Raw genomic sequence first — 16,583 nt, 5'->3', positions numbered from 1 at the left:
TACAGCCAGATAGTAAATATCATAGTCTCCGCAGACCATAGTCTGTGTGGCAGCTACTGAACTCTGCTGTTGCAGCAGAAAAGCAGCCATCAACCATATGTGCGGCAACAGGTACGGCTGTCTCCTCATAAACCTGTACAACAGAACATGGCCAGCTGGCTGTGGCTCGCTGACCTCTCTGCAACTCCCCCATGCGCACGGCAGTGGGGACCTTGAGTTCAGGCCCACCATCACTCCTTGCTTACACAGCTGTAACATGGACATGATATTCCTGGCCATACTTTTCTCCATGCCTATGATGAAATCATTGCTTACCAGGAAACACTCAATGACTGTTCTTTATCAGGTTCCATCAGTTCCATATTATCTTTGACACTGGTTAGAAGTATGGCACCTTCACTGATGAGGATCATCTTTTAATTTGGCTTTATGTTCCCTCATTATTAGGCATCACATAAGGGAAGTAAGTATGCTAAGAGAGATGACAAGGACTAATTTTGATGGTTAACTTAGGAAGTTTCTTGGCATGAGAAAACAAAAATAGGGCTGGGTGATAAGAAATGAATTAATGGGTACAATGTACACTGTCTGGACCACGGTCACACTAAAAGCTCAGCCCCCACTTTGTAATACATCCATGTAACAGAGCTATGCTTGTACCCGCTATTTATACAAAACAAAAAGGAGAAAAACATAAAACCGTCTCCATCAGACAGAGCAAAAAAGAAGAGTGTCACAAGGTGAGCAAGATGAAACAAGTTTCTGATGGCTCCAACACTAACCGCCTCTCCCAAGTATTTTAAGGAAAAAAGCATTCTACAAACAAAGATATAACCAACAAGTTATATTATTTTTTATTCATGTTAGAATTTCTATCAGTGTTTGAACATTAATATTTAGAGAGTTTGTACATTTTCACCTTCCAAGGTTTGAAATGAGAAGCATGCTAGGTCACCAATGGTAACTAATAAACACTTGACAATCGCATGAATATCCATTCTGCTCTCTCTTAACACTGGTAAACATTTTCTTTCCTTGCTGTAATTTACAATGAAAACTGTGCCCCACTCATGTCTCAGCAAAGTTCCAGACATTATGGATTCATCACATATAAATTCTTTAAAAATATACTTCTGTCAAAAGACTTGATGACTACTATGTACACTACAAAAATAAATCTTCATATAAATAAATTATATGGCATACTTTTATCTTTGTAATTGAAATGACACAAACTCATTTCCACCAAAATTGGCAATGAGACCCAGTTTGAATATTTATTTCCTTTAAACTCCTTACCCTAAAACCTACCATGAGTTCTTAATGTAAATGTTATATACTCTGAACTATTTAACATTAGTAAGCACTCTATACAAATAAAAATTCTGTCCAAAAGTAAAACATAGCTGTAATGTTTCCAATAGAAATAAAATCCCTGCATTTTTTTGTTATAAACTGGCATGACAAATACTGTAGAGGAAAACATTCTTATGATACAAAATTATAAATATCAGCAAAGTTCTTTTCTTTTAAAATTAAAACATCCAAATGAACAAACAGGACAGACAAAATAAAACTATTCAAAGAGAGCGAGAGAAATTCTAATTCCCTGCCAGCCCCCCAATTCTCCCTTTGCCAATGTGACTATGGGAGGAAGTTCTACACCGTGCAGAAGTCAGGGGCCGCACAGGCTCTGGCGCACCATGAGCTGGGCTCAGGAAGGGAGCCAGGGCACACCAGGAACCAGAGGGAAGTCGACTTCAGAATTTCGCATCGTCCCTCCTCCACGCAGGACACGCTTTCTGAGCAGAGCTGGGTGTGAGGTCGGCAGACCGTGTGGGTGACAGGCACCAAGACAGCAGCAGGGGGTGGCCAGGGTCCCCAGCAGAGTCACACACACACACACACACAGCCAGCAGCCACAAGCAGCTCCCAATCTGCATCTTAGTTTCATGGTGAGTATCAGGGTCTGAGGTCACTGCGCTGCGGGTATTTCTGGGGGCCCATTACCTTTCCGTTAAGATTTCCCATGTAATTTAAAAGGGAGTAAGAGGAGCTGCCACTCGTGAGCGCCTCACAGTAGCTCAGGCTTCAGTCTTGCAGGGACCCCGCCCTTTCCTCTGACTTCTTGTAACAAGGCGCTGGTGTGGATTTGGACGCGGAGCCGACACTGGGTGCTTCCTTGCCATGTGCTGGTCTCTGGCTACAAGGTGAGGGAGTCCACACCTCAGAGCAAAAGAAGAGAACCAGTACAGAAGCAACTTTAAAAATATGCCTGGCTGAGACCTGCCGCTGCCTACATCCTTCAGTGGGGTGTATCTACCCGCCTGCTTTCCCGTATCACACTGAAAGAGCACTAATGACGGGGAACATGGAGACGATGTTTGGATTTATTTAGGAAGTGCGCACCCTAAACGCTGGTGCATGAACCCCACTGGAGCTCTTATCCTGCAGAATGCCTGCCTCCGCACCACCACAAAGCATGCTCACCGTTTATTTTTAAAGAAGATGCAAACGGATCCAGAAAGCCTCAACTGGCTGCTCCATTTAAGAGAGGGAGTTTAAACCACAGGGACTCAAAACATCATTTCTGGGTGACTGTGGGCCAAGAATTAACCAAATAGGTTTTTCTACCTGTGACAGGGCCACATCCACTCTTGAATTTGGGGGTGCTGGGGGAGGGGTCGTGTGTGTTGGCTGCAAGAGGGGCACAATGCTGCACCTTTTTAGAGTGTACATACTCTCACAGCCCAGCCAAAGCTCAGCACTAGGCATGTCACCCAATTCTCTAACACCCACGATGGTGAACTGATGTGAGCTCCACACCCTGAGGTTCCAGTATCCATCACAATGATCCGGGAGAAGGAGCTTATTCCCCTGAAGCACAAATTGGGGTCCTGGATGGCAGCCAATGATCGTAAGAGATACCGTGGACACGAGGAGAGTCTAGCTTTTGCTGGGCTGATTTGAAAGGATTGGGTGGATGTTTAGGGCCAGCCCTCACCAGCACAAAGTAATAAAAGATATCCTGACGCTTCCAGCCTGACTAGGTCAGAGCCTACTAAAGGTTACAGACAGTGCAGAGAAACAAAACAAGACAAAAAAAAAAAATCACAGTACAGTACATGGTGAACGCACACACGTGTTCACACGCACAGCCAAACAAGAGGACCGCACACGACAGCTAGAGAAGCCACCAGGATTAACGTGCTTTCTTCATATCCGCTCATTAAACAAAAAAATTATCACGCATAGCGTGTTTGAAAGTTAACAGTAACATTTCATACTACCACAGGGTTGTGATATGCAAATTTAAAATATTTTAAACAGAAACCTTTACAAAATAATCCTATTACATAAGCAATATTTGCATAGAATTATACAAGTAAATTATACAATATTTAAGCAGCAGCAACATATGCTGGAATTTAAGACTAACGAAGCTTGGTTGTGGCACGGAGCCCAATGCTCGAATACAGACAGGCCCCGCTGTGGCCTCCGCACTCCGGGGCAGGCGTGGAGAAGCCCCAGATCATAGCTTTACATCCTTCCTTCCTATATTACACATGTGTACACCTCTTAAATATTTATAGAAATATTTAACAAAATAATACAATCGGTTACAGTAACAGTGAACTGCTGTCCTGGCGCAGGGCATCTTTTCCAGAACTCCAAGCAGTTCTCTTCAAGCAGTTCTGGAAAGATGTGGGGGTGGGGGGTTTCCAATCTTTGGCCTCTTTGCTTCAGATTTTAATCACCCTTTAAAAGGAAACAAAAAAGGAAGTTGAACAGAGTAAGAGGTGTGCGAGTCCATATTTATAAAGTACAAAAGCAGGCGGGAATGATCTTGGTATTAGAAATCACGAGAGTGGGGTGTGGGCCTGAGGGGTCCCTGAGGGCCGCTTGCGACCTCTCCCTTCATCTGGGGGCTGGTTACACGGATGCGTTCCCGTGTGACCAATTCGCTGTGGCATGCACCTCCGTCAAGACTGGCACAGGTAAAAGGTGGCGCTGCACCGACCCTCTGCAGGCCAGCAGCAGGGGAAGAGAGACCCAGTGTCCAGCTGGGCCGGTTCCCCAAGGATGACAAAACTTGAGCACATCAGCCTTGCTCTGGGCATAAAAGGTCACTGGGGTCCAGCGTGGGACGTGCCCGAGTGCCGCAGCCCCTCGGCGATGCCGAGAACCCCAGGAGAACCTTGCCCTCCTCTCCGCCTGGCTCTAGGTCCCTCGGCTGCCCTTGTCCATGGCACACACCTCAGTTGGAGCTGCTTCCCCGGGGCCTCTCCTCGCACTCCACGTCCTGCAGCTCAATGACTTCCACCTTCGAATCCCTCCTCTCACACCGGACATGGAAAGGCACGTGGGGGTCCTCGAACAGGCCATGGTCCGTCTCGGGGTAGCCCTCGTAGCCCGGGCAGAGCCCTCCTCGGGGGTTCCGCCCAGGCCCGGGGACAGGCGGTGGGTGCACGGCGACAGTCACGGAGGCAGACGCCGTCACAGTGGTGATGGGCTGGCAGTAGCCGGGCACGGAGCTGCCCATGGCAGTGGACGCTGGGCTCCGAGGGTTGTGAGAACGGGCCCCGCGGGGGCCCCAGCGGTCCCTATTGCTAGGGCCAGAACGCCCTTCAGTAGAAATTTCAAAAGCGTCTCTGCGCGGTCTGTAGGGGGGTGGCCACAAGCCTTCTCTGGGGAGGTCCCTGCGGGGCTGTTGGCCTTGCCGTCCGGGAGGCAGGGACCCTGAGTCCAGGTGGGGCTGCTGTCGCGGGTTCGAGGGTGGGTGATGCCTGGCTTCGGGATGGACCACCTGCAGAGGGCGAGGGTGGGTTAGAAGGCGGGGGAGGGTGCGGCCCCAGGCTGGGCATGGTCCCGGCAGCTCTCACGCCTCCCTCCTTGGGTTTCACCAAAGACTCAGTCAACCCTGGGGAGCCCATGGGGGCCTTCCCCCCACAGAAGAAAAGCCTGTTCTTCTAAGAACCTCCAGGACCTGGCAGAGGAGCGTGTGGTTTGAATCCTGTTTCCAGGCCTTCTCTGACACAGCTGGCTGGACACGTACTGCTGTTGCCCATAAATGTGGGCTGTGGTCAGAGCATCCAAGCTGCTGCCCCCCTACCCTGTTCAGTCCTGCAGGCCCTGAGCTGCTCTTCTCCCAAAGCTGCTAAGTGTGCGGCCCTGGCTGGCCTGAGTGCAGGACGCTGGCAGGACTGTCTCTGCCTACTCTGTCAAACACAGCAGCCGCTCCAGACATGTGGCTGATTAAGTTTTAATGAACTAAAATCCGAAATCCAGCTCCTCGGTAGCCCCGGCCACATTTCAAGCGCTCCACAGCCACGAGTGGCCGGTGGCTCCCGTCCTTGAGAGCAGAGAGGGCGCTTGCGTCAGCGCGGAGGGCTGTGGCGGGCAGCCCGCTTCGTCTGATTGTGAAGAATCTGGTCTCTGCGTCTCTACACAAAGCACAGAGCAACACAGTGGCCACATCAATCAAAAGGACCGTGACCAACTTCAAAGTCGTTCAGCTTGTACCTATTTTTAGGCTCCTGCTGAACAAAACCAGATTCACACTGCAGCTCAGCGGGGTCGTCACGGGGGGTAGGAGGAGGACAATTCAGGTTATTTGGTTGGCCTTTCTCTCTTTCATGGAAGGGCTGCTCTGGCCTGGGACTGGAATACCCATTTCCTGGAGGGACAGCAGGGGGTCCTCAGTGGAGCCACATGAGCCTCAGAACCTTCCTTGAGTTTTCCGGGCTGAGCCCATCCCAGGGCGCACAGGGCGGAGGAAGGGACCCAGGTCCTTGGAACCTCCGAGGAGGGGCTCCCAGGCTCCTGGTGACCTCCTGAATCCCTGAAGGCCAAGAACTCAGGGGTGGTTCTCGGCCTCTCTGCTCTTTCCTGCCACCTGGAACATGAGCTTGGAGCCACAAAAGCTATGGTAAAGTATTTAGACAGTAATAATGAATGCTGTGTCAAGGGCAATGAAACCTAACAGAAATGAGAGAAGAAAAAAACCTTACTTCTGCGGGCAATAAAAATACTACTACAGTTTTAGAAAGTATCACTCTCAAATGACAGGCACCTTAAGGGGGGGAAAGGCAAGGACTGTTTTATCTCTGGCCTTTGAAGCCCAAACTGTCCTCATCCCGAACAAGATAGATGCTACTGCTTTGTGCAGGGACATTACTGGCCCCTGCCCCTTTTTTATCCTTCATGAGATCAAACCACAGGAAGATGGCATTTTTATAGTTGAAAAGAGTTAACTGTTGGCCATTTCCTATGATTTGACCTAGCCTGTACTTTCTCTCTGCATCCCATTTGCCTGTGTGACGTGCAGCGCAGAGCAGACAGGAGCCCCGCTGGACCACCGGGCCCACTACCTTGGTGGGAAGACCCTCTACCCCCTTCCGCAGGGTCACTTACGGTGGAGTGGGCGAAGACGGGGTTTTCTGTGGCTTCCACGATCACTTGGTGGGCAGGGCCTCCCGCGCCCTGCTGGGCCTCGTAGTGCCGAAGCTCCTCGCTGAGGCCTGACACTGTCGTCTGGGAACTATACTCCGAGTCGGAGGAATCAGACCCACTGTGCATGTGGCCGGGGGGCATGGCGAACCGGACCACGCTGGGGGGCGGCTCAGGGGAGGGTGTGGGCAGGCGGTTCAAGCCGTTGGCTGGAGACACCTATTTAAGGGGATTCCATGTTACAAGTGTTCTTGTCCATTTACCTGCTGGCCACGCTCAGAGTTCAAAGCACGGTGTTATTCAGGGGCCTCTGTCCCCTGCCCTGGGGCCCTGCGCACTCTGCCGTATTAACCTCCCCCTTTCTACCACCTGGAGGATCCTCGGGTCCCGCAGCTGGAGCAGAAGAACTGTCCTCTGCTCCACACTGGAAAGGCGGGATGTGTACTTTTTACTCTTGTGAAGTCCGATTATGCATCTCAAGGTGAAAGTCTTCATTTACTGTACAAAGATCTGTAAGACCCAGGCTGCAATAGGTTGATTGAGAGGAACCAAACCAAACCCGCCCTCCAGCCCTCAAAGCCGGTACACCGAGGAGGAAAACAGACACGCCTCAGATGTTTACTGAAGAACGACCAGCAAGTGGGGAGGCAGCTAAGTATAGAAACGAAGAGCGGCACAGGAAACACAGCACGCAGCTGGCCTACACATGGGACATCCCCGCGTCACTACTGACCTCAGGATATGGTCCAAAGAAAGACAAAAGCACGGGAAGCAAAACCAGCCCATTGAGAACGCCGAGGATGGTGAGGATCGCCAGCACAGCAAAGAAATACCTGGGAGATCAAGAGGAAACGGGAACAGGCGCTGTGACAGGGTAGATCGCGCCACCCTCCGTGTGCCCAACACAGCAGCATGGCAACGCCAGAAATGACCAAAACCCACCCCGCTGAAGAAGCTGTTATCCAACCGCAGTTCACATTCAACACAAGGTGAGCTTTTGTTTTGGTTTCTTTACCTTATGGCTTTGAGGACTACATTCCACAACCCAGAGTGTTAGTTCATGAAGGGAAGAAAAAAAAATTAGTTTGTTAATTTGCTGAACTCTGATGGCACGTAATGTTATTTATGAATGTGTTACACAAACACAAAAATATGGAATGCGACCTGAATGGCTGGGCAGACTGAAAGCACAAACACAATGCCGAGAGGCCCCGCTCATGAAAACCCAGCAGAAGCAAACAAATGAAGTGAAGGGTGTAGAATTTAAACAATTTAGCCCAGGAGGAAAAGCAGCCCACTTCTGCAGGCTGCTAATCCACTGTGAAATGCTTCTGCATCTTACGGCAGAATCTCTAATTAAGTCTCTAGCGTATCAGGTGAGGCTTTCCCTGGGCTTTCATTAATCACAACTTTCTGCCTAGAATTCTGTGAGTTCCAGTTTTACCAAATAGCTCCAATTGCAACCTTTTTAGAACACAGGAACCAGCTTTCTGCAAAGAAAAGGCTGCCCATTCTGTGGGAGCTGGGGCATTGTGCTGGGCGAGGGCGCTCCACAATGGCGGGGCTGCTCTGCGGGCCAATCTTTTGTTGAACAATTTAGCATCTCTGAATACTCTTGTTTTGCGTCAGCCAATTCAAACATAAAGGCCGCAGCACCATGGCAGAGGAGAAGAGTGCACAAGTAGTTCTGCTTTCCCACCATTGAGGGCTAAGGTCTGGAATCCTTCATGAATACCAAGGTAAACCTGTCAGCCAGGGACAGCCTCTGGCGGACACTCGGCACGGCTGGAGGGCACGGACGCCAGCAGGGATGCGTTTCTGGAACTAATGATTTCTAGGGCAACTCGGATGGAAGTGGGCTGGGGTGGGGGAGAGAATCAGGATGTTCTGGGAAGAGGGAAGGCAAGATATCTATCTGTTAATGGTCCTCTGGTTCATAAAATTAAACAGGCAACCAGTGCTGCCGTGTCTGTATGTGTTCTGACATCAGATGAAAGGAGAGAGAATCCCTACAAAAATACAAATACCTCGCAGCTATTGTAAACACTCAGAACTTCTGAACTGCATTAGTAAAAACCAAGCAGCCAATGTCTTGGTCTAATGTAAACTGCTGGAACTTTCGGCTGGGGCACGTATCAGCAGCCGCATTAAGACATTTGCATCCCATCCATCTAGCTGAAGCATAAACAGGCCAATTAGATTTCTGACGGCTTAGCATATACAGTGTCTGCTCATGTATTTGACCTTGGTGAGGCATTTATCAGGTTAATCCATCCCGTTCTAGAAAATGGGAAGCCCTTTTAAGTGCTTGAAAGAGGAACCCTGATATTTCTGGGCGGGAACAACCCCGGGTGACAGGAGAGTGCTGGGATTCCGGCTGCCAGGTTTCCAGCTGGGGGCTCTAATTCAGGCTGTTTCCTCATTCAGCATCCCCCACAAGGCTGAGTGAGACCCTCCCGTAAACTCGCAAGACCACAGCACACCTTGCATTTCCCCTGGTTTTGCCTGTGAACTCGTCTCTGCCCCCAAAAGACCTTAAGCTACACAGAGGGATATGGGGGGTCCCCATTATTTGCTGTTGTGCAAATGGCACTTACGGGGTGCTTGTTATATTTGTGTTAAATGAGAAAGTAAATATGCAAAAGAAACTCTACTTGACATTGGGCTTTTATATCATAGCGATAACACGTTAGTGCCTGAAAAAGTGGATGCTAAGAACAAAGGAAAAGCTAAAATCAAACTAAGAACTAAAATAAATAAAACATAGACCAAAACATTTAACTCAGTTGGGCAACTATCTATTTGGTATTGGCAAACAGGAATTTAGGAACTGGCTTGCTGGCTTAGCAGTAGTTTGTGCTGAGAAGTCTAGCTCCATGGACACTGCAGGGAGGTAGCTGGAGATGCAGACCCAGCCCTCACCCCGCCCCCCGCCCCCTGCCCCCCGCAATCAGCCCTGCACTTAGCCTCAGATGATGCCTCAGCACATCGGTGTTTGAAGCGCTGGTCTTCACCATCACTCTATGCAAAAACTGCAACAAGCAAGCTTGGCACTCATTCTAGGAAGGCAGCCTCCACGATGCCAAGCTGCCCAGTGGGCTTTGCCACAGGCCAACCAATGGACTCATCTTTCTCCCGTAATAAAACTTTGGCTAAAACTTCTAGTTGAAACCTTCTTCTTTTTACTCGAAGATGAGAAGCCGGTCTCTCTCTCTGACGCACACACCACCTCGCAGTACTGAAGCGTGCCAAACAAACCCGTCACTTCTCACATCTAGCTGTGCCCTGTCATGGTTCTAATCCTGGACTATCTTTTACTTATTGGTGATTCTGGCCTCAGCGCTCCAGAAAGTAGCAGGGTTCTGTCCGAGAGCAGCTCTCTCACGAAGCTATGGAGGCCGCTCAGAACAGCGAGCGTTTCCTCCTCTGCAGTTCTCAAATTCTTTTCAAAAGGAAAACTCACTCTTTTATATTTCACAAAGTCATATTCTTAATTACATCAACTGGAAATGACTTGCCTTGAGATCCAAACTAGGCTTAGATTCCCAAGAGTTGACACCAAAGTCCATTGCCAAACGCTTCCTAATTGTGGGGACTCGACTATGTAATCTGGGCACATCATTTTCACTTCTTAGAAGAATAAAGCCAGGTGACAAATTTAGGTATTTTTAAGCTTTCTTTTCCACAGTTTGAAGGAGAGGGAGCATAGGTTAAATCTGGCATCTCTTTCTACCGATGTTTCTAACCTGAGACACCAATAACGGGCCCCCTATTGGGTGATCCTTCGGCTCCAAGCTGTGGAATTGTCCTTGCTGCCAGTCCCAAACCCTTTATCTTCTGTTTCCAAGATATTCCCCAAGACAGCTCTAGAAGAGAGCTTGTCTTCACACCTCTGAGTATCTCTAAGTTAACAAATTCAAAAGAAAGCAGAGTCACAATGACGAGATGCCGCAATCTACCAGATACAGAAGGAAATAAGCAACCAAGATCGCCTGAGCTAATGACAATGATTTTTTTTTTTTTTTTGAGACAGAGTCTTGCTCTGTCGCCCAGGCTGGAGTGCAGTGGTGCGATCTCGGCTTACTGCAACCTCTGCTTCCTGGGTTCAAGACGTTCTCTGCCTCAGCCTCCCGAGTAGCTGGGATTACAGATGCCCACCACCACACCTGGCTAATTTTTGTATTTTGAGTAGAGATGGGGTTTCACTATCTTGGCCAGGCTGATCTTGAACTCCTGACCTTGTGATCTACCCGCCTCGACCTCCCAAAGCGCTGGGATTACAGACATGAGCCACTGCACCCGGCTCAATAACAATGATTTTTAAAACATGTCTCCTTGCACACACCTGCTTACCTGACAATGAAGTCGAACTCAGATCCCGCAAGCATCAGCACTCCCAGGAGAGTGGACACGGCCCCGTCCAGGACGGGCGCAAACATGTGCTCCAGGGCAAGCACAGCCCTGCGGTTCTTGTCACCGATGGCCGTCAGAAAGGCCTGTGCAAGGAGGATGTTCACAAGATCAGGTTCCTGGACTTCACATGGTAAGTGCTCAGCTCTGTCCTAAGTTCGACAAGCTCTCAGAACTGCTCACACTTTGCTGTTTCAGCTGCTAGAACGTGTAACCAGAGTGGCTCAACTAGCTGCATCTAGACTTAAACTAAGATGACCTCTTCATGACACTGGGTCATATTTGGTGTTGACATTAATCTTGAACACAGTAAAACCAAAACTATATAAAATGGATAGAAATGTCCCCTTCTTTTCACTGCTACTCACCCCTAAGTTTCCCCCCCTTTAATGATCTCACCCCACTCACACGTGAGACCTCCAATTCCCACAGCAACAGGATTCTGGCTAATGCACTGGATGGCCAAGAGCTTAGCTCAGTGTCCCAAGTCATTGGGTGCTACACACACGCCCTCACGATCATGCAGAGGTGAGACCTTCTGTCGCTGTCTCAGGCTGTGTTTGTAGCACACCTAAGCACTATGAGAGTATTGCAAGAAATACACAGGACCGTACATTTGAATCAAGCCCTTTCGAATGCTGTGTGGGCACATCCCTGTCTCTCCTGCAGTCCTAAAGCTCTTCCAGGCCCGGAATGCTGTTGATACTTAATGGGAACTTTGCAGAGTAAATTCTGGAAGATCAGACTGTTGGCCTGAACGTGTGACCCCTGCAGGGAGTGTTAAGCCTGGCACAAGTTCTCTCTCTGAAGTTCAGGCTGTTCTGGGTTATGCCGAGAGGAGAGGGCTGGGTGTCTTTGGCAGGATGCGTTTCTACGCCTTACCTACCTGCAGAAGGACTGAGGCGGTCGTTCTCTTTAACAGATGAAAAAATACCAATAGGCCGGGCGCGGTGGCTCAAGCCTGTAATCCCAGCACTTTGGGAGGCCGAGACGGGCGGATCACGAGGTCAGGAGATCAAAACCATCCTGGCTAACACGGTGAAACCCCGTCTCTACTAAAAAATACAAAAAACTAGCCGGGCAAGGTGGCGGGCGCCTGTAGTCCCAGCTACTTGGGAGGCTGAGGCAGGAGAATGGCGTGAACCCGGGAGGCGGAGCTTGCAGTGAGCTGAGATCCCGCCACTGCACTCCAGCCTGGGCGACAGAGCGAGACTCCGTCTCAAAAAAAAAAAAAAAAAAAAAAGAAAAAAGACCAATATACAAAGGTGTGCTAAGAGTTTTCATACTTTTTTCTCTCAAGCAGGTTCTACTCTTTCAAAGAGTTGGTAAAGACATTAGGGTCAACATGGCTGCCTTCTGCTCTTGGCAGAAGGCACCAATGGGGTTTTCAGCCATGCTGCCTTACGTCATATTTGGGCCATGAGGCCATAAGGGCCAAGTTGTGATGACCCTGTCACACGCTGCTTCTGTGTTACCAAAACAGCAAATGAATGGGAACCCACTGATTTCCTGAAGACATCCATGGAAGAAGAGACTTCTTCACGCCTTATTCCACCATTTTACAAACCTCAAAAGAGCAGTAACTGGCAACTCTAAATGCAGTTTCACAGGGAGGATGAGAATACTGAAAATGACTTGGACTCGAGGTCCTAGAGTTTAGAGACTGTAGTGAGCATTTCCATGGTAAAAATCTGCTCTAGAGACCTGTTTGCCATGCTAGCTTCCAAACAAGGTGGTTTCCATTTGCATCAGAATAAAATAACTTGTGGATTCTTAACTCACAGGCAAATTTATCTCCCTTTTGAAGAACTGTATTAGAATTGGGGGTTTTCTAAACTCTAGGCCGGCACTCTTCTTTTTTAAAAAATAGTCCCTCCTCCCAGCTCAAAGGAAGAAAATAATTTGAGCAGCCTCGAAATTTAGAGAATACTGTTTCTGTATTATTGGCTTTTTATGATACACTGTAAAAAAAGGGGATAACTTCAACAAAGCATTCCTTCCAAAACACAAAAGTTTACAATCTCTCAATTGTATCACAATAGCCCTGGAAAGACTGCAGAAGGCACAAGGCTGTGGCCTGTGTGGAGACATGCATGTGCCATGTGCTGAGCCCAAAGGGAACCCACGCTGGAGATTGCAAAAGCAATGGTGGAAGTGACTCGGTCCAAGCCCAGCGCTGGCTTCCTAGCTAGGGTATTTCGCACATCGGTATTTAATAGGTGAAGGCATTTATTGATTGAATGCCTACTGATAACCCCAAATTCTTCGGCTCTAATCTGCAGATGGAACATGAGTTACACAGTTGTGAGGTTTTGGATAATTCTTTCATAAAAGTATACAACAGATTTATCTCCTGGCCTAAAGATTCCTTCTGAAGTTTAATTACCTCCAACAAAGCGTTCACAGGGCAAGGCACAGACAAAGAGGGGGGAAAAAATGTCTGTTGAAAGCAACACTGGTTCTCTTACTTTCTGCTGTTGTGAATGCAGAGGCTGGGAGGTCTGAGGAGCTGGGTGGGCTTAGGGAGAAGAGCCAGTTCCCCGGAGCTGAACAATGGAGCCTCCACTCCTAAGCCCGAGGGTACTTCCTTGGCTGCCAGCTCACCTCACCCTCAATGATGCCATCCCCAAGCCTGTGAGCGTGGTCTCATTTTATCCCCACTGCTCCTGGTGTGTTTAAGCCTCTGGGTGTGCCCACCCACACACTCACCGCATGATCTGCCTTACGAACAAACGCCACCGTGTCAGGAGTCACGGGGGTGTAATGACAGTCAGTGTCAGGTGAGCACGGCCCTCCCAGGCCCACTCCAACACACCAACCCTGCACTGCCTACGGCTGACAGGGCCCACAGCCGTGTACCTTCCACACCCCTCTCCTCAGCCTCCCTCGAGGGAAAGGCATCCAGAAACCTCACAGGCTCTCCTAGGGGCCCTGCGCCCTGAGGCCTCTTCCCTGCCATGCACAGGGAGAATGCCAAGGTTCCCACTTGGAAACAAGCAGAGCCGTTGTTTTTTCACAAAGTTTCTGCTTCAAGCGTCTCCCATACCAGAGCAACGTGAACGGTGAACTCCACTCCGATGCCGACAGACGCGATCAGGATGACCACGGGCACGGCGCTGAGCTTGATTCCGATGAGGCCCATCATGCCAAAGAGCTCGACCGTCATCAGTGCCAGGACCATCACCTGGAGCAGGGCACACAGTGGTCAGTGGGCGGGCAGGTTACCCTCCGGGGCTGCCCACAAGGGAAGCCGCCAGAGGGCTAAGGTGTCCTCGGTTCAGATCAACACAATGAACAGACTGACTTGCTTTAACTCTGGACACCACCTTTACTGCCAAATTCATCTTCCCGCTTTGAAGGGAGACAGCAAAAAACACACAGAACAACTCCACCAGAGCAATCCACGAGGAATCACGCAAGCATGGACGCACCGCTCGGCTACGAATTTCGCCTAGATTACAACAAGATCCATCTCTCCTCCTGCTTGGGTCTCAGCCGTCAGAAACTATCCGTGAACCCATCATTAAGTATTTGGTTGCCTCACTCTCCATTCTAAAGAAAGCGGATGGGACGGGGTGAATGAAAGTTCTTGCAGGTCAAAGTAGTTTTGCTTTTGTGGGCAAACCTGCAGGTTAAGTGAAGATGATCTGGGGGCGAGGGAAGCGGGGAGGTCGTCATCAGCTGACGTGTGTCAGGTTACAGGACCCCTGCACTTTGAAGAGCTGGGGACAGCTGGGGTGGACTGAGCCAATTGTTAAATCCAAGGAAAAGCTTCTTGCCTTTCATCTTCCTGGTAAAAATTTGCGGGGAAATGGAAATGAAATCTGTGAGTTAGATTTGGGGTTTCCTGGTCCAAAGGGGAGAAGATACAAATAAACAACGAGTTACCCAGATGGAACAGAAGGAGAAAAACGATCTTTCTTTTCTGGGGGTGGGCGGTGGGCAGCAGTGGAGGGAGGGGAAGGAATGATGAGAGATGGACAACATCAATTGCTAAGTGCCACGAAAACTCTCCCAGACTAAACATTTACCTTTTAACGTACCTGCTGCACAGACTCACGGTGCAGACACAAAATCTGGCCTCTGTTTTTATAATTTTGGCATTTTAAAGGCTACACCATAGTTCACAGAATTTAAACACTGCCACGGTTTTATTAGACTTTACATGAAACTTACGTCAAATCTGAGAGTATTTTGGAGAAGGGATGCCAAAAAACAGGCTCGTAATATTAGTTTATCATCTCCCCCCAGGACTTAAAACACACAAAATCATGTTCTCCATATATCACTGTCCTAACGTCTCTGATTGTCCCTCCGTGTTAAATGTAGAAGAACCTGCTATGTTATTATTAGGCCTGGATGAGGTCACAGAATGACACTTTTCAATTAAAGAAAAAATGAGCTAGGCTTTGAGTGTTTTGATTTAATAAATGCTCAGAGTTGTGATGGAAAGTGTGCTTTAAAAAGTCCCCTATCTTTCCATAAAAATCTTCAAGCTACGGGAGAGAGGACCTAAGAATGAGGCCATTAGAGGTTCCACCTTAACCATGGACCTCACCACCTCCAATAGAATAAATATATTACGGATGATGCAAGCTATACCCTCCTCCAGAGGCCCAGACATAAACCAAACTTCCCGGCTGCAGAAAGAGCTATGCTGAAAGGAATTTGACTTCCACAAAGCCCCTTATAACACACTCACAATGATCCCGGCCGTCCAGGGGTTCAGAAGGAAGACGGCGCACACGAGGAACGTGCAGGCCAGCACCACGCTGATGAACAGCAGTAGCCAGTGGCGGAGGCCGATGTACTGCTCCCAGAAGAGGAAGGGGTAGCCGTTGGGGTAACTGGACAGCCCCAGGCTCGTATAGTTGCTGCAGATGGTCCTTACTTTTTCAATCGCCTCCACAAAGTCTGAGGTGTCCCGCAAGCCGTTGAGGTAGAAAGGGAACTGGGCATACTCGATGGGCTCTGCTGCCGGGACTGGACAGAGAAGGGCACAGGTTAGGAGCAGCCCAGGGGAGAGGAGCATCGCAGTTTCAATGGAAAGAGAGAAGAACTTTGCATGAAAGCTTACTGACTGCTCTTCTACACGATACAAAGGACAAACAATCCTCATCACAGCCTCCAGGCCTTTACAATCTACCCATTTGGTTTAAAAATGTTTAACTCTGTGATCTGCGTATTTTTTAACATTCAATTTTAATCTTCCAGCAGTCATTCTTTCTGAGGGGTCTGAAAACTCCAGGCTTACATTCTGGGAACATTTCTTGACACACATGAAAATACCGAGTTCATGCAGTTTGATTCAATCACCTCCAAGAGCAAAATAACTCTGGAGTCCTGCTTTCCTGAGAAAAATGCTTAACTTATCCTTTTGGTGACTGAACACACTTAAACCTTGCATGCTTCTTTTCTAATGCAATGCTAAGTCTTCAGCAACAGGGGAAGAAATCCTTACACAACAAGCATTTAGTTACTGCCGTTGTGTGTTCCAGACCCTCTGGGGTCATTCAGTTGACTTGCTAAACATGATTTGCCCTATTATAATCTCAACTATAAATTTTCATTAAGACAAGCCTTGGCTGCCTGCCACAGGGCTCTGGGGTTTAGATCCCGGGAAGCACGACTCGCTGAGTCTCCAGCCACGTTTGCAAGGGGACCCGTCTTCTTTCTCACATCCTCCCTGGGCCCGGTATCCAAAGCATACGCTACTCATGTCT

General features: G+C 48.9%; 1 protein-coding gene across 7 annotated transcripts in view; it reads right to left on the bottom strand.

Annotated features, from left to right (window-relative positions):
• Nucleotides 1-411: 411 nt before the first annotated feature.
• PTCH1 (patched 1) overlaps nucleotides 412-16,583 on the bottom strand; it is a 76,297-nt gene continuing 60,125 nt past the window's right edge. For all 7 annotated transcript variants that reach the window (XM_011927509.1, XM_011927508.1, XM_011927511.1 and 4 more), the window contains exons 18-24: nucleotides 15,563-15,843; nucleotides 13,907-14,044; nucleotides 10,804-10,946; nucleotides 7,184-7,283; nucleotides 6,415-6,669; nucleotides 4,258-4,807; nucleotides 412-3,759 (exon numbers count right to left, since the gene is read on the bottom strand). In XM_011927509.1, the coding sequence (XP_011782899.1) occupies nucleotides 4,259-4,807; nucleotides 6,415-6,669; nucleotides 7,184-7,283; nucleotides 10,804-10,946; nucleotides 13,907-14,044; nucleotides 15,563-15,843 (1,466 nt within the window). In that variant the 3' untranslated portion in view covers nucleotides 412-3,759; nucleotide 4,258. The remainder of the gene's footprint in view (nucleotides 3,760-4,257; nucleotides 4,808-6,414; nucleotides 6,670-7,183; nucleotides 7,284-10,803; nucleotides 10,947-13,906; nucleotides 14,045-15,562; nucleotides 15,844-16,583) is intronic.

The sequence above is a fragment of the Colobus angolensis genome, unplaced genomic scaffold (assembly GCF_000951035.1).
Source record: "Colobus angolensis palliatus isolate OR3802 unplaced genomic scaffold, Cang.pa_1.0 Scaffold72, whole genome shotgun sequence".
Lineage (NCBI taxonomy): Eukaryota > Metazoa > Chordata > Mammalia > Primates > Cercopithecidae > Colobus > Colobus angolensis.
The sequence above is the reverse complement of the archived record's forward strand: the minus strand, read 5'-3'. Positions and strand labels throughout refer to the sequence as shown.